We start from the raw sequence: 21,996 nt of genomic DNA, 5'->3' as shown, positions 1-21,996 counted from the left end.
TCAAAGAAATTCCTGGTCAGATGTCAAAACGAATGGTCCAAACAACGGTTTGTAAAATATCGCGATATCTGTTAAAGCAACGCCGAATACTTCACGTCACAAGTCACGTGTGTGTTTGTGAAGCTACAGTGGCGTTCACATCATCAGTTTGGCCATAGATTCGCAAAATGGACACAGATTATGCTGAATAAACCTCACCACAGAAAGGTACTGGGTTCTATGAGCACTCCATTTAAATGTACGCTCTAGTCAGGTGTTTCTAAGTGAATTAAAATGTTATACGGCACTTGTTACCTACGAGGGCTCAGGGTTACTAGCTCACGGTGTTGGCTAGCAAGGTTAGCTTGTTTGGTACGTAACCGCCGGGTTATCTCTGTGAGTGCTTGCAAGCAGGTACGGGGTTTAACTGACATCCGTGTCAGTTAAACGCTTGTTTGCAGCCATGCTAACGTAGTTGCTTGGTGATACTGTGTGGACGTGAGAGGCCTTAATCTGTCAGAAGTGGGTTACGTTGACGTGCGGACTGTCTGTGACTCTTGCATAGAAAGTTCCTGTGCGTCAGTACCGATTCCCGCTACAGCGAGGATGTTTCCCAGCCTGGCCGCCCACAGACCGTGGCATGTTTTCCGCAGGGTCTCATTGCAACAGAGATCGTCCCTGTCACAGCGGCCCCCGAGGTTTCCGCAGCTGTGCCACGGTGAGCAGACTTTCACGTTAAGGTCATCTGTTCATTCTCTTAAGGCTTGGTGTTTGTTTGAGAGGGCATGAAAAGGCAAGTTGTGATTGTGTTGCACAGGTTGGCAAAGCGGAGGGCTACACAGCTTATGGTTCAGCCTCCCAGACTGCCGTGTAGTTTCTCTAGGGTTGGGCAAGGTCCAGTATTACTCTACCTCTGATACCGGTAAAGATGGTCCCCCAAAACCACCATCAGGTGATGCCCCCTCTGCAGCAAAGGTTGTATCTGGTGCTGCACAGGCCACCCCAGAATCACCAGGTAAGAAACTTGAAGATTTCCATAAGCTCCATAAATTGTAGCTGTTGAGAGACTTGATTTAAACCATTGTGATGTGCACAGGTTTTCCTTTATAATCAAGCATATTTTTGTATTTGTTGCTTCTCGTGTCAACACAAACAGTAGGAAACAGTTAAATGATAAATGTATGATGTGAGGAATGTGCAGTTAAGATACATTATTTGTTCTAATAGGTGCAACACCTCAGGGTCTGACTAAAGCAGAGACGATTCAAGTGAAAGGTAAAGAACAACATTTGTCATTCCATCACGTTAAACTCATTTAAAATAAGAATGTGGGTGTGATCGGGTAGCTTGAATTTAATTTCCCACTGTGGTCACATGCAGTTCGTGCTGTCCTGAAGAAAAGGGAATATGGAGCCAAATACACTCAGAACAACTTCATCACTGCAGTCAGAGCGATGAATGAGTTCTGCCTCAAACCAAGGTAACTCCTCGTCCTCAGTTGTTTAACATTCAATGTTTGATTTATACAACAGCACCAAATTGTAAATCATCAAAGCTAAGCTGAGTGTTTTCTGCTAACTTAGATGCTGGTAGACAAATTTCTTTTGGTTAATAAGGATGTGTGCTGCTGTGATTAACTAATGTAGGACTGCCTTGTGCAGCATGGGTCTAACTTAAGTCTTACCCTCACGTCTTCACAGTGATTTGGAACAACTCCGGAAGATCAGAAGGCGCAGCCCCCATGATGACACAGAGGCTTTCACTGTCTTCCTGCGCTCAGACGTTGAGGCCAAGTAAGTGTTAAACACCTCTGCTTTCCATCTTAAGCACAAATACGTTACAACACCTCCCAAACTATTACTGCTTAATCCAGAGACTTCACTGATATTTTTCTCTTAACCCCTGTTAATTCAGTTATTTCTCTTTGTTATTAGAGCACTAGATGTTTGGGGAAGCCATGAAGCTCTGGCCAGAGAGAGAAACCTCAGGAAAGAGGTGGAGAGAGAGTACCAAGAGAGTAGGTTTTTATCTTTGGTCTTAATCCAAAACAGTTCAACAGGCTTTGAAATTTCAAAACTTTTTGCTAATTTATAGAAAACATTGCAGTTGGAATACGTAGCCACAGTGTACTGAGTACACTCTTTTTGCTCACCATATTACTCTAAAACCTCTGACAAACGCTCACGTTGTTAGATCTAATGTACTGAAATATTCCAGTTCTTCGCACTCAAAGCCTGACACGGAAAATAAATATTTGTCGGGACACCCTAACACAATAAAGTTAACTTAACATGTTATAGATCATTTGTCATGTCAGCTGTGATATACAAACTAACTGTCTGGCCATCAGTGTTAAAGAAACTCAGAGACAAAGACAAGTGGCTTTGAAGCGTATACGGACTAAATCTTAACATTTAAAAATTATACCTAGCAGTCAACCTTGAGTTAGGCAAGTGTGGAGTTAACAGTGACAGCAGCCATGCTCACATGCACAAAAGTAACAAGATTAAAAGCCTGACCTGAATAAAAACGCTAGATATGAATGCACCAGTGGGAAGGTTCTGACCCATCTGTGCTCCTTTGGATCAAAATGTCCTGCCAGTTATCCTTACTGTGCATGTCTGTTTCGTCAACACAACAAGAATGCAGTGTAGGTCCTTTCAAAGATGAAAAATAAGTCACAAATGCGGCAGAGAGGAGAAACTGAAATCTACGCAGCAAGGTGAGGATAAAAGTAGAAAATCATCGGAAGCGCAGCTACTACTACTGTTTCCAGAAAGTCAGGCAATCCAGTGCATGTCAAAATGATTTACTCTATTCAAATGCTTCATGCATGTAAACACACACAACAGTGAAGTTCTAATCCGAAGCTTGATTTTTGGTGACAAAATGTTTAACAGCAGCCATGAAATAGCAGGTGGAAACATGTATTAATGATGACATTGTTGTTTTTTTTATTTATGTGAAATGATTCTGTCGTTTGTTGGTCTGTGAACTAATCAGCTTTGTTTTGCCCTTTTTTTCTTTATTTTAAGATATTTTTCGGAATCAGCGCTTGTTGCAAGAATATAAAGACTTTTGGGGAAACACTAAGGTGAGCTCTTTGCTTCTATTGCTGTAATTGTTTAGGGGTTAGAGCAGATCATCTACTAAATGAAAGGTTGATGGTTCGATCCCTTTCTGGTCCACTCTGCAGGCCAAATATCATTGGGCAAGATGCTAATCCCAAGTTGCTCCCTTGGTGTATGAATGTTAGATATAAAGCACTTTTTTTTTTGTGTGTGAACGAGACAAGTTGTATAAGGTCCTGTGAATGCTCAGGTAGAGTAGAAAAGCGCTATATAAGAACCAGTTCGTTTACTATTTACATAATATTACCAGCTGTCCATAGCATGATAAGTAATGTTAATCTACCCACGTCCAAGTTCTTTGGATAAAATAGTATCAGTTGGTGTTTACCTGATCTTTGCCCCTGTTAGAGAGGTCACTGCATCTCTGACACATTCCTATTATCTGTTGGCATTCACACAGTCCCCCTTTTTAGTCTACGATGCTGACATTATTTCAGTGACTGCACTGTTCTCCATTTGTCTGGAGCGTCATGGTATTTTCTATACTCTACTGGTGTGTTACATCCTGACAACAACATACATACATCTTCTTATTTGCTTAGCAACCTAAACTAGGGTTTTTGGATACCTAGAGCATGTACTGCAGTGCAAGTTCAGCATACATAGGATAGCTTTTCCACATTACTCAAAGGTGGTTATTAATTCTCAAAGTCAACCCGGGGTTTCCTGGGGTAGACCCATCACAAACACAGATCTGCTGATTTGTTGTCTAGTGGTGTCTTTTACGAACAAAGAGTAGTTGGGTCACAGCTCCTCAGCCTTTAGTATCAAAAGGGACATTTTTGAGCACACAAAAATTTGCATGGAGCCACAAATCATATATGAGCCCAATAACGATCGTAGTAATATCATCCTCTCAAGTGGCCACGTAGCAGCGGGCCATTTATGATTATTTGGTATTTAACTGGTATTTATCTGATGCTTTTCTTTTTCTGTACAGTAATACATCTTGCATTTCAGAAATGAAAGAACTAAAAAAAAAAGTATATAGTTGTATATGTGCTCTACTTTGAAATTGATCACTTTGGTTTTTACCTGTGTTTGTGCAAATTAATCTGATTTAAAGTGGGCTGCCTAAAACAGGAAGCACCCCACAAGGTTTAAAATGGTAAAAGTAAAAAGTCCAATCCAGCAGCCTTGGTAGCAAAAGATGTTGGAACCACAGCTTCAAGACAAGTTAAATACATAAGGCATGTTATAGTGAACACAACTGCTGCTGCCAAACCAGTGTGTTTGTATGAATGTGAGCAGGTGTATCTAGATGAAGGCTGTAAATTATGACCAAAGATAATAATGATAATAACAAGAAAAACTGATAATGGTAATAATCAGTAGTAGTAAGTAGGTTTTTTTGTTTGTTTTTTTTAAAGATGTTCAAGAGGTACAAACAAATTCAGATACCAAATTATTAATAAATTACTGATTTGTGTGTGAACTGTTCGTACGCAGGATTTATGCACAGATTGGTGCGTACACAGTATTTGTTTTTGAGGCTCAATCTGTGCTGCTTTGTACCCCTGTGTATCCCAACAGGACAGAATTGAAGGCCATAGGTTCCCTGCACTTAGAATGTGTTTATTTAAGGGAACTGTTTAGATGGTCTCTAAAAACTATAGACCCTCTTTTTCTTTTTTATCTGCACACTGTGGGCCACTGGATCTTCTAGGAATGGTGATGGTTTCGTATCTGCTGATCTCGAGTAAAACCTGCTCAGGTTAAGTTCCAGTGGTGGTGTAGCACCTTCATATGTTAACACTGAAGTCATCTCGTTAAGCCTGTAATCCTGCTTCGTAGTACAGGTCTTATTTCCTTTTAACTGCAGAGTAATAATGTCTCTTATCTTTCATAAAGCCACGATCAGGCCAGAGGACAACATTTCTACAAGGGCCAGGGAAGGTGGTCATGGTTGCTATTTGCATGTAAGTTGTTTCACCAGTCTCCCTCATTCATGAGTGCATTTTGGTCTTGTGGCCAAGTCTTTCTGCACTCAGCAGCTTTGCTGAGCTCTTGCACACACAGTGGGAGGTATTGGCTTAGAGAGAGGAGCTACGGGTCTGTTCTCAGCAGGGTTACTACATACAGTATGCTGGATAAGTATCAGAAGGTGCAAAAATAATCAAACGGCAAAACAGAAATCGCTGCGGATGAATAAAAGTGCAAAACATTCATGTGAACTCAGATGAGAAGTAACTTGTAAAGACTCCCCGAGAAATGCACACATTTCTATTAGGAATTGCATGGAAACTGCATGCATCATGTGCAGTCCTGTGGCTTATTAAGTTAAGGTGATTGTGTTAGAGAACATGTGCAGTCACATGTAGCAAAATCAGTATGAAATAGGAGAGTGGTGAGAGGCTCACTGGACTGCATAGTGCACATGACAGTGATTGAGAGGCATTAGAATAGAAATTGGAACAATTTACACACAATGTTGGATTAAAACAGTTTTTAAGAAATGGGTTTCAGTGCAGGCAACCTGATAAATCTATAAACCAATTTAATCAGAACTGTTGTTGAGCTTGAAATGTGAAACGTTACATCTGTGTGCCCGGTGAGCTCTTCACTTATTTATGTTCTGTTCTCAGAAATGGGCTGAATTTCTTTTTCAAGCTCCTGGCTTGGGTCTACACTGGATCAGCTAGCATGTTCTCTGAAGCCATCCACTCTTTGGCCGACACGTGCAACCAGGCTCTGCTCGCTCTGGGAATCAGCCAGTCTGTCCGCAACCCAGATGCCGTGCACCCGTAAGTGTTACACCTTCCTGTACTAATTAAAAGAAGAGGTTCAGTGCTCGCCAGAAAAGGAATAAAAGCAGTAATGTGTCAAAGTCAGTTGCAGCATATTGTCAGCACCCAAATATTAAATTTTCTTGCACATTACTAACATTGGCACTACAGAAGTATAGAAATGTAGAAACATTAGATACATTGATGTGGATACTTGCTAATAAATAATTCATAGAAGGGAGAAAGGATTTGGAAAAGACACCCACACCATTTTTTTAAATTTTTGGAGATGAGGATGCACATAGTGAGTATAAGTAAGCCATTTTCTCCAGGTAGGTCTTTTGAACTTTCTTATGTAAATTTATAACTTTACTTTCAGTGGTAAAAAACATTTAAAAGGTTTTGTGTCCTTATGCAAAATAAATCTACAAGGCTTTTTTCCCACCTTCTAAGTTATCCGTTTTCTATCTATTTGTGAAGTTTCATGACATTGCAACTAATTATGAAGACAGTAAGAAAAAAAAAAGAGTTTTTTGCTATGATGGTGAGCAGATGTGCCCACAAAACGTCTTCTGTGGGTACCTCAGTGTCGCTCGGTGTGCCTGCTTCAGCTGATGATTGACTCTTTGAGGCTGCGGCGGGTGTCACATCTCTGTTATTGCTCTACATAAAAAATGGTGGAGTAAATGTTGGCTGTAATTGAGCGCCATTGCTCTGTATTTGCTTTTTTGTTCTGATATTTAGATATGGCTTTTCCAACATGCGCTACATTGCCTCCCTCATCAGTGGGGTGGGCATTTTTATGATGGGAGCAGGCCTCTCTTGGTACCACGGCATCATGGGATTGCTGCACCCGGAACCCATCGAGTCTTTGTTATGGGTGAGTGTCTGTGTTGACTCAAATTATTCAAAACAAATTTAAAAAACATTTCCCGACATATTTTTTTCTTCATTGCAGGCTTACTGTATTTTGGCGGGCTCTCTGGTGTCTGAAGGAGGTAAGTTATAGTAATGAACCAACAGATCAGATCAGATATTGCTCTGCAGCTTGTTCTCAGACATCTGTTTCTTTCTCAGCCACATTACTGGTTGCCATCAATGAGATAAAGAGGAGCGCCCGCCAGCAAGGATTGTCTTTTTATGAATATGGTACGTACAGATCAGTTCATATCTGTCTTTACACCTGGCGCTACAATTTATTCCAGGTCAATGTGGCAAATATGTGCTCATTTTGTTTGGGACTACAATGTCCCAACTGCAAAAACGAAAGCATCTTATCTCAACATGAATAACTGAGCAAAAATATTCTTTGGATGAGATTATGCAGGTTAACTTGTCTTTGTGTGAATATAATCCAATGAAATTCTCGAATGAGATTAAATAAGTGCAAACTGAGTTACACATATTACAGTTATTGTAATATGTGTTGAGAAAAGTGCTCTGTATATAAATATTAGGATTAAAATGCTGTGTCCCACAGTTTCTGTTACATTAGCCCACGGTTCATAATTGCCTTTAGCATTCTTGTTTGAAAGGGTGAAAGTGTTAAAGAAAACATCAAATGATATCAATATATTAGCAGTTTATGACTATTTGTGGAAAACATGGCAGTAATTTACATGATGATCATCTGTACTTGTCAGTGAATTATCTCCTTTCCTTTCATAGTGGATGCTAAAGTGTATCCTGTGCTAAAAGCATTAAAACAGCTGCTATTATGGCTGCCTCTTAGAGATTTCCATGTTAGGAACTGCTATTTGACAACACGCATGTTTTTGTGTTGGTAAGTAGCCACATGTATGATTGTGCCTTTTAACTTAAAGAAAATATGTATGGAAATAACTCGAGATTTTGTTGCGATTACACTTACAGCAGGATGAGGTGTAAAATGAAAATAGTGTGTTTTGTCTTGCTGTGTGTAGACGGCATCACTGAGGCAGAATTAATTTGCATATTGCAAAATAAAGTCAGAAATCTGAAAATTCAGCTATAAATAAGCTCTCGTATTATTTCATGTGTGCAGTGATGCAGAGCCGAGACCCCAGCACCAATGTGGTGCTGCTGGAGGATGCTGCTGCTGTACTGGGAGTTATCCTGGCTGCTGGTTGCATGGGGCTCACCTCACTTACAGGTAAATACATGAGTTGTCATGTCTCGGTTTTATAATGTTTCTGATCTTTTGGACTGGAGTCATTAACCTGAATGTTTACTCGCTGACCCCAGGTAACCCGGCCTATGATAGTTTGGGCTCTCTTGGCGTTGGCACATTGCTGGGCACAGTCTCCGCCTTCCTCATCTACACTAACACAGAGGCCCTGCTGGGACGCTCCATACAGGCTGAGCGCGTGCAGAAGCTCACAGAGTTTCTGGAGAACGATCCTGCTGTAAGGTCAGCAAACGCACACGCGAACCTCCTCGACTGCAAAACATGAACTCGGTCTCGATTAACTCCGAATCTGGATGATTCGTTTTGATAAATTGAATCCTCCCACAAACAAGTGGTCAAGATTAAATCAACATGCAGTGAACAGCAGTTCAAATTAAAAATGACCCTTTAACCAGTTTCACTGGTTTCTTTTATTTGTTGCATTTGCATTTGGATCGTTTTGTGTTGTAGCAGATTCCCTCCACTAAGATCCGTAGTTTTTCTGTTTCTTCCATTGAGATGTTTTATTGTGTTGTTGGCAGGGCCATCCATGATGTGAAGGCCACTGATATGGGACTGAGTAAAGTGCGCTTCAAGGCTGAAGTTGACTTCGATGGCCGCGTGGTGACACGGTCTTATCTGGAAAAACAAGACATTGACCAAATCCTCAACGTAAGTTATCTTGTTTTAGTATTGATGTTTGTACTCAGAATGAGAGCAGTTTGTGGACTGGATGTTTGGCCACTGCTATTTTTAGTAGTTGCTTTAATAACTTATTAATAAAGTCAGGAACACTATGCAAATAGTTTTTTTCTGTATACAAGATTCTAATCTGTTCCCTGAAGTTATTTATCCTGTGAACACAGCTCATCGTGTTGAGCAAACAGTTCATGATCATTTGCATGTAGAAATCCTTACTTCTCTAAAAACGTCAGATGTACACAGCCACCTTGAGTCCTGAAATATAAAAGAACTAATCCTGTTAAATGTCACATTCTTGTGTCTTCCACACATAAATGTGTAATTATCATCTGCAGGAGTTATTGTCCTTGCAGGCCATGAGCTATGCAGTGTGTCATACAGTTCTTCAGTATGAATTCCAGTGATTACTGATCTTTTTACACAGACATCAGTTGCTTCAAGTATGTTCTTGACATTCACTGGTGAAACAAAATCTTTGAGTTTAGTGCGGTGTGCATCTGACGTTGTTAAAGACACTTTTTTATTATTATTAATTATCGTATGGTGTTTTTGCTGTCACTACATTCCTCAAAGTTCAGACAGTAATTGGGAGACCACACCAGATTTAAATAAAATCTAAGTTTTATTTAAATCTGTTTTATTTAACACAAGCACCCAAGAGACAGACATCACATGACATCACATGGCTGAGCAGGTGGGCCATGTTTTATAGCCTTGAAGGCACAGATGAGCTGCATTAGCCAATGATCACTAATAGCAGGCTAGGACCGATGTCATGAATGTTGACCCGTATCTTTACTGACAAAACTACATGTTTGTGTTTGTGTCTCTGCAGGACATTCAGCGGGTGAAAACCCCGGAGGAGCTGGAGAACTTCATGCTGAAACACGGAGAGAACATCATCGACACCCTGGGAGCTGAGGTGGACCGGTTGGAGAAAGAGCTCAAAGTACTGAAATATACATTTCTTTGCTATTCTAGTTTGTTGTTTGTCTCATGCTGTTACAGAGTGCAGCAGGAAAAAGTCATAAAATCTGGGAATGACTTTATTTTTTCATGCATCACGAAACACTTTTGGTGCCCAAAGAGGTCATGGCCTTAGACCGGAGAAGGATCACCAGTATTGTGATGTTTAATACATTTTTTGTAAAGTTGGGTTTAATTTGCTCAAGTTTAAAATACATTTTTGTTACTTAAATGGCAAAAAGGGGAATGCTTAAAGTTCTCCTAAGGCAAAAGAATCTGTTGCATGAATTGAGAAGATGCAGACCCTTTGTGTTTGTATTCGTAGTCACTCCCTCCAGATTCCTGTTTTAAGCTGGGAAACACTCAGGATGAGCTCTCATATCTCAGTCACTGAGTTCATTATAATAATGTCCTTGTTAAAATAATTGCAGCAGCTTTTCAGATTTTGTAAAGAAATAAGAAATATCCCACTTGTGAATTTGACTAAGAGTGTTGTCTGGGAAATCTAACATGATCCCATCTCCCAAAAAAGATCCATTTCTGATCATCCAGCCATGGTGTCGTTCATTTAAAGCCTAACGTTGCTTCTGGGAATTGCATTTACATATCAAAAACTTAGATTTGGTGGCGGTTTGATAAAGAAAAATTATACGCTTTTTTTCACTCAGACATTATTTTCAGCAAAAAACATCCTGTTAGCTTTTTGTGAAGAGGATCGCAGTGATCCAGGCTTCCAACCTATCATAAGCCACAAACCTCCGTTTTCACCATAGAATGGTATTTTTAAATAAAAGTATTTGATTAAGAATTGCAAGTCAAGTTTGTGCGTAACTTTGGTTTTGTGCCTCTACAGCAACGCAACCCAGAGGTCCGTCATGTAGACTTGGAGATACTCTAACATCCCGAAATGCCATGAAGAAAAAGCTGGAAGGACGGCCACGCCTGCCTCTGCCTCTCTTTCTGACTACAAAACAAACACGGACAACAAACCCGCACAACTTCTCAAGTCTTACTGTAGAATAGTCCAGAAGGATGAGCACAGACAGTGTTCGAGCAGCTATGCCCGAACATCAGTCTGGGACACTGTGAGTTCACCCTGCCAGAGATCCGCTTTCACATTCCAGTGCGAGTGTTTCTGGCAGAAGACTAACGGCTGTCATTAGGCTCCTTGAATTTCACTAGAAATTCGCACACAAACTACGACAGCGTAGTCCACTGGCTGGTTGCTTAGACTCACATTCCTCCATAAAAGTGTCATGATGTGGGCTCATGTCTGTGTCTAAAGCAAAACCGAGAACAGGACCAGTGTCGTTTACTAGACTTGTACCACAGTGACAGAGTTTCCTTTATTAGTGCAAAAGGAAACCAAAGAGCTACAATTTCAACCCAGACTTATTTAATGACCAGACAATGTTAGAGGGTTTTTCTTTCTGTTTCCTTTTAATGTCAAAACTGAAGACGGTGCGATGCCGCAGGTTCTCTAACGAAGACAGAATTTGTGATGAATAGATTTTTATTGCGATTATAGAAAGTCAAATGGTATTATTGAGATATTTAATAGGTAGAGTGAATATAGTAGGACTTGATGTTATGAATACAAGTTGTCTAACCTGGATTTGCAGAGTTTCCGCCAGAAAAGTTGACAGGCCTGACCAGCAGTGCTCGATAAGTCAGGGTTTAAAGTTCCATCACTTTTTTTTACATTAGATTGGCTTTACATGATTCACAGTTCAAAATAAGCCAGACTGTATCCTACACTGGGCCTTGGTGCAGGCCCTCATTGCATCCTCAGTCTCAAATGAGCTGTTTTATCCTGGTTACCTTTAAGCTAACAGTCTTTTGATTGGCTGCCCTTCAGCAGATGGCTTAAACGTGTGGGCGGGGCTTCTCTGCTCACAGAGCTGTGTTCCTGCGATGGCCATTTTGGGAATACTGGCTCGCTATGTCATCATACATAGCAAAACAAAAAAGAAAGCTTCTGGCACACAGGGGTTACTTGTACATATGCCGACCTCATTCTTTGAAAGCTTTGCCATGTTTAATATGATCCTCCACCATATATATAGGACAGAATGACAAGCATAGGAGCCTTTGTGACACTGAGGAACTGTGAACAGCTAGCACTACTTTTTCTCTCCAAACACAAGCAAGCAAACGGTGTGTATCAGCAGGAGAGCCCCAGATCAAGATGAAATATGCTCACATAATCAAATATCAGCTGAACAACATTGTATTAAGGCGTAACGTTTGTCCTAGTCTTTTTACTTTTTGTTTTTACTTCTTGATTCTGCTAACTCGTTCAAACAGCTGTTTTATATGTATAAAGCAGCTGGCAGAGCTGGTAGCCTAATAAGATACAGTAGCTAACCTAACAGTTGGCGCTGTTGCCTTTAAGAAAAATCTGAAATACTTGGTCTGGACCACTGGGCTTGAATACAGTGTTGGAAACCCTGCACTGTATTATTGTTTTCATTTAATGGGTTATAATCTTAAACGAGCTCTGATGACGACATCCTTCCAAGCCAATAATAGGCACTGACTTTACATCTCTAAACGCTGTCCTTAGGGTTAGAAATGCTCGTCTTGTCACGTGACTGATTGTATTGTTCCAAAGATAAAATGCAGGAGTGGAAACGTCCTTGCCTCTTGTCCACCATGTATAAATAAGAGATCTTTAATGAAGACAAGTGGACCAGCTACCTTTTATTTCTTTTCTTTTTTTCTTGAAGTCCACCAACAGCTGAAAACTTACGGGCATCGTCACCCTGTGGAGCAAAAAAAGAAAAAGTTGTGAAGTTACTCCTTCATGATGTATCTGCTAATGTTCTGTATAAACCGGACTGTGACGTGTTTTTGCTTGTCATTCTTTGTTGCCGCTGACACATGATCGTCGTGCTGTCATGCTTCAGGAGGGGGGCCGGAGTCATTTCGCCTCGGTTGGGAAGGCAGATCTGTGTTTTTGAAGGGGATTGTGAACTGTTTCTTCCTGGGTCATAACGATGACGCTACTGTTGAAGGACATGGGACGAATATGAGATAATTTATTAAATTATTTTTGGTTTCCTTTTGTGTCGTTTGTTTGAATTCTCTTTTGTTTTGAATGCTGTGCCAATATTCATTGGTGTTGCTTGTAGAAGCTCCACACTTTCTTTCTCCACACTTACACACACACGGAAAAAACCTAAATAACTTTGTAGGTCTTGGAAAAGGCACCACCAGATATGTTTATCTTGCTTTTTAGAAACGTAGAATTTAAAGCATTGTTTTTCCCCGAACTGGATTCCTGTTTAAAGCTCAGATGGATGACTGGAATGTAAACCCAAGTCCATTAGATGGTGCAGTTGTGGGGATGAGAGAGGGGGGCACTAGCCTGTTCGCTGACGTCAATAAAAACAGTCATTTCCAACCAGTCTGCGCATTGACCGACCGTTCAAAACATTACGCACAGCATCGCGGCCGGACCACGCTAGACTGCTCGACTGAAATAATTTTTCGCCGAGCCTGGAGGGCGGACGATCTCCATTTGCAGGTTTTTCACCGTTAAATGTTGTCTTAAATTTTTGGGGTGTTGCGCGCATATCGGTGTCATGTCTCGTCATACCATTCCCAAGTCAGTTGTGCCACTGCCCATCCTGTTTCCTTCCATGTCTCCCCTCAAACAGAGAGAATCGCTTGTGCATGTGTAGCTAGAGAGAGAAAAATAGATCCTCGGGCTGAATCGGCTCATTTTTATTAAAAGGGAAAAGAAACCTGCGTCGAGGAGCGTCTTTCTTGTCTGGAGATCAGCACATAGATCTTCAGCCCTCTCGCAGCCTCCTGCACGCCACATCGCCGCTTTCAGTCATTTACAGACAGATCTTGTCGGCGCCTTTTTTTTTTTTTTAAACAAAAAGGTAAAGAAAAAAATGTAGCTGCTTTATGTTATTATTTCCGATGTATCCTGTTTCCCCCCCTCGCCTCCATCAACCCACAGATGGGGGCGCAGTTAACCTGCACAGTTGGGGTCTCAGATTTTCATGAAGCCTCTCCTCCATCACCACAAGTCTGTGGTTACAAAACCCCGAAACCCATTACTCTTCAGCGCGGGGTTGAATTCAACAAACGTAGCGTTGTAATCATCTCTCATCACTCCTGCAGAAAATCTCAACACTGTGTATTTGCTTTCACGCGGGCCCACTGTGTGTGCGTAAATGTGTGTTTTTTCTTTCTGACGTGCCCCCCCCAAATGATCGATTTGGTTGCTGTTTCAATCACAGGTGAGGAGCATCTAGAATAATCCAGGTCGCGTATGATGGCACGAAAAGTCTTCATGGCGGATGAGCATCATCACCCTGCTCTACGCTTTTAGCCTCTTTACAGTGCTGCCTTGTCTAATCATGTTCAAGCAGCATTGTACAGGGCTATGACAGCATAGAGAGCTGTGCGGCTCGGGCACTGCGTTTCCCTGACCCCGTGGATGGCAGCCAACTAATGACATCATCCGTTTAAAAACACAAACTGCGAGGACTGCATGTGATCTGCCACTGAGCTGTGTCTTTTAGGTTCATGCTAATTTAGTTAAAGGCGTACATGCACTGCATTACGTCGGACTGTTAAAACGTGTGCACATCAAGAGCTCATTGGGTTGAATTATCCAGATTTCTTTGTTAGTACCATCTGATTGTGCTGCTTCTGCATGAACCCAAGTCTCTTAACATGTAGGCTCCAGTGCATCTGATTTACTGCCAAATAAACCTCATGCTCACAGCCAAATATATCAGGTTTTTAATATATATATATATAAACAGCAGGGTCTGTTCTCTAAACAACTTGAGGGTTTTGTAGATTTATCAGCACTGCACAAAAATGTAGTTAAAATGCTTTCATTGAATATGGGTGAGGTTTATGTCTACTTACATTTTGCCTGCCTAGTTTTACTGATATCATGACGGTGCCTGTGTGGAGTCAGTTCTGCTGTGGCGCCTTTTGAAAACCAGTCTATATTCTGAAAGATTTGAGAACCTTAAATTATGTGAGGAAAATTGCAGTAGTTACCATGGGCAGAAAATTATGGTAACCAGAACCAGCTTATCTATAATTTCTTGCCCCTCCCATAGCCTCCGACTTCAACAGTCTCTAACCCAGCAATCATGGGAAGGAAGCTTTTTTGGCACTGGGTGCTCTTTTCGTAAAAGGAAACGCCTGGAACTGGTTCTACATTGGCATCTACACTGAACTGATGCAAAATGATTATCTCATAAAATTCTGTTTTAATGTATGTAATATCATGGAATATAACACAAAAAAGATCACAGATCCCAAATTTCCAGCTATTTTTCATCAGTAAATATACAGAAACACCTTCAGATGGGCTATAAAAGTGCCCTCTTTAAACATTGATATTGATTTTTCCACTAATCATCTACTTAGCTCTGTGACTAGAATAGTAAAACCATGAGAAGCACAAACCCTGTTGCTACATAAGCTATTGTTTGTGATGGATCGCCAGAGCTTTAAATAATGAGGTCAGCATATGTAAAGGATCCACACAGAAATTCAAACTGCTCCAATCTTTTGTTTGTCATGGGCAGCCGATAAAATAAAGGTGGTTTAACATAAGGTTGAAGTGAAGCAGGAATTATTTTGATTTGTACACAATAACAGAATTATTTCTTAATATATAAAAATTACTAGGGTCAATATTATTGAAAAACTGACCCTTTTATTGAGCCATAGCACAAACTACTGTGTGTAATGTAATGTTAAAACCGAGGGTCAAGTCAGGTCAGTGTCAAGAACTAGAGTGAGTATCATCATCAAGAAATTCAGAGAGAACCACACAGTACAGAAGAAGCCTGGGAGAGGTGGGAAAGGAAAGACTTCAAAGACTCTGGGAATAACACTAGTGAGAGATGTGTCTGAAGACCCCAGCGCAGCTGCCAAGATGCTGGTGTGTGACTTAGTCAAGTGGAATTGTAGTCTCAAAGAAGAGAATCGCTAGAATCCTGCACAGGGATTGACTCGCAGACCAAGAAAAACTCCATTTCTGCAGAAGAGATATCTTCAAGCCAGACTGAAGTATGCTAAGGACAACCAGAGAAAGGGTGTGCATACTGGAAGCACATCCTTTGGTCAGATGATCAGAAGAGCACTTTGGCCTTGCTATGTTTGGAGAAAGAAGGGAGATGTGTAGAACCCAAAGAACACTGTCCTCACAGTGAAACAGTGATAGGACACCGTGCTGTGGTGACACTGCATAGCATGTGGAACTAGGAATCTCATCAAGGTGGAAGGAATTATGAAGAAAGAAGGGTGTGTCAAGATTTTGTAAGATACAAACCTGAGTCTCAGTCGTCCTTTTGCTTGCCAGTATGACAATTACCCAAAATATATATATATATTGTTCTTGGTAAGAAACTCCATACCTGTAACTTCAAAGTATAGTACACAGGTAAACTGTGCTTCATGTCAACATACAGACTTCATGGCTGGGGCTGGAGCATCTTCTACAGAACTCCATGTTCTTAGTCGTTTAGGTAATTCTTTATGTTCGAGGTTGCCATGAGTACAAACATCTGAAGTGCCTGAAGCATTTGCACAGTACTGTGTATGAATTTTTAATGCTAGGTTTGAACAGTACTTGCCTGTAAACAACGTTCCAGTTTGCTGCCTTCTGCTGGCTGCAAACTGAGCGCTTGACTTTCACTCCTGGTGCTGAGTGTCTGTTATCCCGGACTCTGTCTGATATGGGATTATGTAATGAGAGCATTGTTAATGAAGGGGCCTCCTCACTAATTAACTAACAAGCTTAGGCTTGCAAGAGAGGAAGCAAGTTCATGACTCCTCAGTGGACCTATTTGACTGCCTGTTTAGAGATTCGAACAAAGATCTTTGAATGAGGATTTTGCAATAACCTAAACTTGTGACCTTCAAATGATGCTTCAACATGCACACACGAGCAAAACCAAAATCCATGAATTCACAGATTTTATTACAAATTCAAATCTTTGCTAACAATGGCCCTGGAGAAAGAGTCCTGCTGTATGGACTTTCACTGCCTGCGTATTATTACAGTCCCTTTGTAGGGTCCCAAGGAAAGAAGGAGTGATGTCGTTTCAGGCACTTAACACCCTCACTGGCTGCAGCTCGCACACGGATGTAGGCCGTTCTCATTGCACAAAGTACACTTCAGGGCTTTGAAGGAATCCGTGAAGCAGTTACGAAACACAGACATCTTGCTGCCATGGCACATCGGGCACGGGATGAAGGCGTAGCCCCCGCAGGTCTGGCACGTCTGGGGATGCTGTACCCTCTAAAACGGACAGACAGGTTCATTTAAATAATAAATACAAACAGGACTGACTACCACTAAAGAACTTACCCATTAATAAAATTACACCAGGCAGGCATAACATTAAACACACTGACATCTGACATAAATAACAATATTCATTTTAATACGATGCAACATTCTGCTAGGAGATTTTGGGCCTGCACACTTGCACTAAAACCCAAGTAGCCAGCTCAATAAGAAACAGCTTTAAGTGTTCGCATGCTTCAGATACCAATGTGATTGAGCATCTGCAGAAGAAGTTTTGACTCCTACCTAATGTTAGGTCTGGTGCATGTCCTTTTTGTCTAACTTGTACAAAACCTGAGCTTTTAGCAATGACTGATAGATCAACATGAAACCAAAAGGTCTCTGAAGTCACTAATAAGTGCTTGTCAGGAGTACCTCGATCCAGGTTAAGAGCAAAACGAGACTGTGCTTTTTAGGTTGTGACTCCTAAGCTGTCAAACTCTCTTCCATTGGATGTTTCTTCTTGAAAAGCAACATATGAATACAGTTTGCTTTTTTTACCCAGCAACATGCCCCCTTGGGCCCGCGTGAGAGCACTGTGGGCAGACCCACACAGCCCAGAAGAATTTCCTTTTGGCTGTCCAAAAGAGCAGAACTACTACGGGCCCCACAAGGACTGGACTACATGGGGCCCACATGGGTTTTCTGTGGGCAACCCATAGTGGATTTACATATAGAAAATTTATGCAGGAGCCCCAGAAAGTGTGGGTTTAGCCTGCCCCATAGTTCACCCACAGATGCCAACTCTGTGCCCACACAGGCATGTTTGCTGGGTATTTTCTCCTATGCAGGAGAGTTTTTGCCAATTTATTCCTGCTTTTAGTTTTATATTTAATGGGCTTGCGTGAGAGCTAACAACCTTCTTTTCTCAATGTGTGATAGAAGGAAAATAAGCATAATAATATTATTTTAAACACAGCTTCCTTTCCAAATTGCTCAGCTGCAGAGCTGCAGACATGAATCAAGCCATGTCAGTGGTCAGTTCTGGACAGATTTTTGCATGCATGACCTTTCGGAGCTGCATACTTTTGTTTAATACCATGCAGTGACTGTATCCATGGCTTAAATGTCACGATACTGCTTTGTATTCACTTGTTTGTGGTTTGTACTCTGAAAAAAGCCCAGTGAATGTGCTGCAGCTCAGTGTGAAGCAGTAATGGTTGGTACATGTTCAGTTTGTGCTACAAATCCATCTGCTCAGTGTTGATGTGTTTGAAAGAATCAATAACAGGACCTCCATTATTAATGGTTGCCTATTGATGTGCACGCATGTTTTACAATGCAGTTTACTTGTGTTTTATTTATGGCATTGCTAGTTAGGGAACTTTGTGCTGCTGTTTGCATCTGTTTGTGTTCACCTCAGTGGCTTTCAACCAAAGAAATCCAGTCATTCATTATAAATGTGATTACCTTAAGATTTAATATTATACGTATTCAGGCAAATCTAAAATGCAGCATTTAAATAATGTAACATCTGTGTGGGCCAAATGAAGCAGTTCACTTCACAGTCAAATCTGTTATGCACATTGTGATTTCTGAGGCACACTGAGAGGAACTAACCTCAATTTTTGTCAGAAGATCTTGCAGCTCTCCTGATTCATTCATGCCAAGTATCTTCTCAGCACCCTGCCGATTAAAAAGAGTAATCCTCCGTCTTTAATTAAGTCATTGCAGATGTATCATACATTGATCTCAGGTAATATTATGCAGGAGCGGAGAGAACTGACCCCAAGGTAGTGTCCATCAATGAACACGACTGGTAACGAAGGAGGTTCTCCCACACGTTTGCAACGCGCCTCCAGTTCCTTCCCGTACTCACTGTCCAGCGCGATGTTCTTTTCCATGAACTTCACTCTGTGGTTCTGAAAGATCTTTCTAACCAGCTCGCAGCGCTCGAACGTCGTCCTAACCACACGGAAACTCGTAGTGTAGATGACTATCCGCCCAAACTCCAGGGATAAATCCATCTACGAGGAAGCACAAATAAAGTTAAAGGATTCATAGTTTTTATTCAAACCATGTGTGGATTAAGTCATCCATCCCACTCTGAACACTCTGTATCTGTACTGTATCTCATGTAGTGGTATTTCCTGTGTTGTGTAGATATATATACATGAGTATTTAGCATACTTGGCGCCATTTTCCAAGAATCTTTCACGAAATTAACAGCAGCTACACTTACCATTTTATTTGTTGCTATTAAATAAGGAAGAATAATATGAAGAGGAAACAAATGAGGCATTTTCAAGGAGTTTTAATCCCAAAATGAGGTTTTTTTACTTAATAGTGGTACATGTTTCAGAAAGCTATATATTACAGTCTTTTTACAGCCTTGAAATAAATTTACACTTCGGAGACTTGAAACTTGTCCAATATAGCAATTTTATTTTATCAGCATTAACTTTTTTGGTCAAAGTTTATTTTAATTCTCCTCTGTTGAACTTGAAATTATAAATTATATAGTTACAAAGTCTTGTACTTGTACGTGTACTTGTTGAACCCTTTCCTTTGGGCTCAGATCAGGCTGTTCTGCCTTGATTCACGTTTAAACCACACTCTACGAGAAAGATAATCTCACTTAAGAGGGATAAGCAACATAATCTAGTCTGGTCGCGCTGTGTCTTCACCTCATACTACTTTACAGAGAATAGTTTGGTAGAGATGACCTTCTTTCTTTCACTTTTGCATCAATATACGGGCCAGGTGTTACCTCAGAATAACAAACAGTCCAGTAATACTAGAAAGCAAAGTTCTGAGAATTCATTAATCTGATTAGTTTCTCTTGAAACAGATAATGAAATGCATCATCAATCTTTCATTGTTCTGTGACCTTGTCCTCTATTCTAAGCTTTCATCCTGGTCACACATGTTGCCCCTTCCTGTAACTAGACTTGACACCGACGGGAACTCGTGTAAAAACCGTCCGAGTAAAAATGCAACAAGTTAAATCAATTCGATTAACCCAGGCTCGTTCACATGTACTTACACTGTTGGAATTAGGAAGATTTTCAAACAGCGTCTGACCTGCGCTGACTTTGTGCTTGACACCTCTCACAGTCCCATTTTTGCTGAGTATGTTGACCCTTTTGGTGGTGAACATCCAGTCCTTGGTGGCCCCTGCATACACGAGCAAGTCGTCGGGCTCATTCTCACTGTCCAGCTCGGAGCCCAGGTATCCAAACACGTGTCCATGTGCATCTCCACTTGTAGAGGGGGTGCTGGCTCGTTCAGCATCAGAGCTGCTGGTGCAGTCTGAATCCAGGGAGTCTGAAGGCCCCTCATCTTTGAACATCTCCTTTAGCACCCGGCCACTGTTCCCCGAAGCCACGCGGAACCTCACCCGCTTCTGTGGCTTCTCCTGTCCCGCCGTCACCATTGTCCCCTCCATCGTAAACCCTCTGCCACATCACATGGTCCACAACACTGTAGTCCAGCTCTTTCGTACTCATGCGGAGGTGAATGTAGGCCTCAGACACACTGTTTTGTTTCCCGTGGATTACTACCACGTTTAATCCTCGCAGCTTGAACAGATCTAAAAACAACTGAGCGCCTGTAAGCTGCCTAACAGTCACACAACCTGTAAATAATACATGCATTTCTACCATGGCAACCTACCAGGCTAGTCTCAAGTAAAATGATCGTAGTCTCTGAATTATTCATTGCAATTTACACAGTTTTCAACAGCACATTGACAGAAAACCTCATATGCTTTAATCAAACAAACATTTCCCCCTCTTGAGATGAAATGACAGCTGACACTGTCTGCATCAGATAAGCCAATATTTCAACATTTATTACAGTTATCTCGTTACTTTCTTCCCACAAGCTTGTGTTACGTCCCTCTGCAGCTTCTAATCGTCTCAGTGTTTTCAGCTGGTGCTAATTGGCCACACCTAGTCAGGTGTGGATAAAAGCATACCTGAGGCAAGCTTTCCGGCAGTGCACTAGTCTTTGCCTTGGTGGCACCAGCCATTTTAGCCAACCTGGTTTTCCATTTTAGGATGAAACCGCTTCTCACCCACACTCTGTTATTCATCTCCTTTTTTTTATGTTGCGGCTTTTGAGCCGGGTCGTAACAGCTTGTAATGAGGGTTGTGTTCTGGTTTTATACACATGCAAAACATGTAAAACAACTACAAGTACCCAGCAAAAAAGCCCAAACACACATTTGATTGAGTCTTTCACACCTTTTGTCCAGAGAGTGACATCTTAACTGCTGGATAAATTGATTCGGGGTTCCCAGAGGATTAATCTCTCTGACTTTTGTGATGTCCCAGCAGTTATTCTTATGCCAATATTATGTAAATTTGTTTAAAAAAATAAAATGTTTTTTTAATGGGAAAAAGAGAAAAGAATTCTTTCAGACTAACCTTTCGCGTGCTTAAACAAACACTAAGTCATTAAACTAACACAACAGTACATTCCTTAAAAACTTTAGCAAACATTCCTAATCAGCAGATGCTGCAAGCATGTTGACATTATTAGCGGATCCGAAGCCTCGCAGTTGTTCTGGTTTCTCTGAACTCCTTTAACACTGAACTGTGTTAACAGTAAATCCACAATGCACTTTATTCAAGCATACCTTTTTACTTTTACTTTATATGTTTGTGTATAGTTTAAACTTAATGTTTTACAGTGGAAATGCCGAATAGACTCAGAACAAGTTGCCAAAGTTGCATATAGCAGACTAAATCAAACAGTATTCTAAAAGTAACAACTGTAAATGTATATGTGAAGATAAACCAGTGAAGTGGTGAAGGATTCAAATGCACACAGTAGTTCTGCAAGTACAATTTTACAGGCCAGGTTCTACTCTTATTCTGAAAAATGCGTCACTCCAGTTTCAGTAACATACTGGAGCTTTTCTGCCATCTTAAAGTGAGGTGAAGTGACACCGAGGTGGATATTCCTCGTGCACTGAGCGCCTGCAGAGAGAAGAGGAAGACCGATAAAGTGTCACGGTGACTCAATACAGCAACATGTCCTCTGAGATGTCTCGGCCAGTTT

At 41.1% G+C, this 21,996-nt stretch overlaps 2 protein-coding genes and 1 long non-coding RNA gene across 3 annotated transcripts; 2 read left to right on the top strand and 1 right to left on the bottom strand.

Moving 5' to 3' along the window:
- The first annotated feature begins 75 nt into the window (after nucleotides 1-75).
- Nucleotides 76-12,713, top strand: slc30a9 (solute carrier family 30 member 9). The gene is made up of 18 exons (XM_085245202.1): nucleotides 76-207; nucleotides 545-697; nucleotides 797-994; nucleotides 1,207-1,254; nucleotides 1,360-1,459; nucleotides 1,680-1,772; nucleotides 1,914-1,996; nucleotides 3,015-3,073; nucleotides 4,962-5,029; nucleotides 5,696-5,854; nucleotides 6,581-6,716; nucleotides 6,795-6,834; nucleotides 6,914-6,985; nucleotides 7,860-7,967; nucleotides 8,060-8,225; nucleotides 8,525-8,654; nucleotides 9,520-9,633; nucleotides 10,504-12,713. The coding sequence occupies exons 2-18, from the start codon at nucleotides 586-588 to the stop codon at nucleotides 10,546-10,548; spliced, it is 1,731 nt and encodes a 576-aa protein (XP_085101328.1). The 5' UTR covers nucleotides 76-207; nucleotides 545-585; the 3' UTR covers nucleotides 10,549-12,713.
- Nucleotides 12,714-13,078: 365 nt separating this feature from the next.
- Nucleotides 13,079-14,402, top strand: LOC146582594 (uncharacterized). The gene is made up of 2 exons (XR_014888315.1): nucleotides 13,079-13,179; nucleotides 13,907-14,402. It is a non-coding gene; the product is annotated as an uncharacterized LOC146582594 (long non-coding RNA).
- A 1,969-nt stretch (nucleotides 14,403-16,371) lies between these two features.
- grxcr1a (glutaredoxin and cysteine rich domain containing 1 a) lies at nucleotides 16,372-20,540 on the bottom strand. The gene is made up of 4 exons (XM_085245190.1): nucleotides 19,976-20,540; nucleotides 18,717-18,956; nucleotides 18,550-18,615; nucleotides 16,372-16,941 (listed from the first exon to the last, which is right to left on the bottom strand). Exons 1-4 carry the CDS (start codon nucleotides 20,375-20,377, stop codon nucleotides 16,762-16,764), a joined length of 888 nt encoding a protein of 295 aa, XP_085101316.1. The 5' UTR covers nucleotides 20,378-20,540; the 3' UTR covers nucleotides 16,372-16,761.
- Nucleotides 20,541-21,996: the final 1,456 nt, after the last annotated feature.

The sequence above is a fragment of the Mchenga conophoros genome, linkage group LG2 (assembly GCF_057382185.1).
Source record: "Mchenga conophoros isolate Kocher_MC1m ecotype Shallow Benthic linkage group LG2, M_conophoros_male_GT1.1, whole genome shotgun sequence".
In the NCBI taxonomy this organism is placed as follows: domain Eukaryota; kingdom Metazoa; phylum Chordata; class Actinopteri; order Cichliformes; family Cichlidae; genus Mchenga; species Mchenga conophoros.
This window is presented reverse-complemented; position numbering and strand designations above follow the sequence as displayed.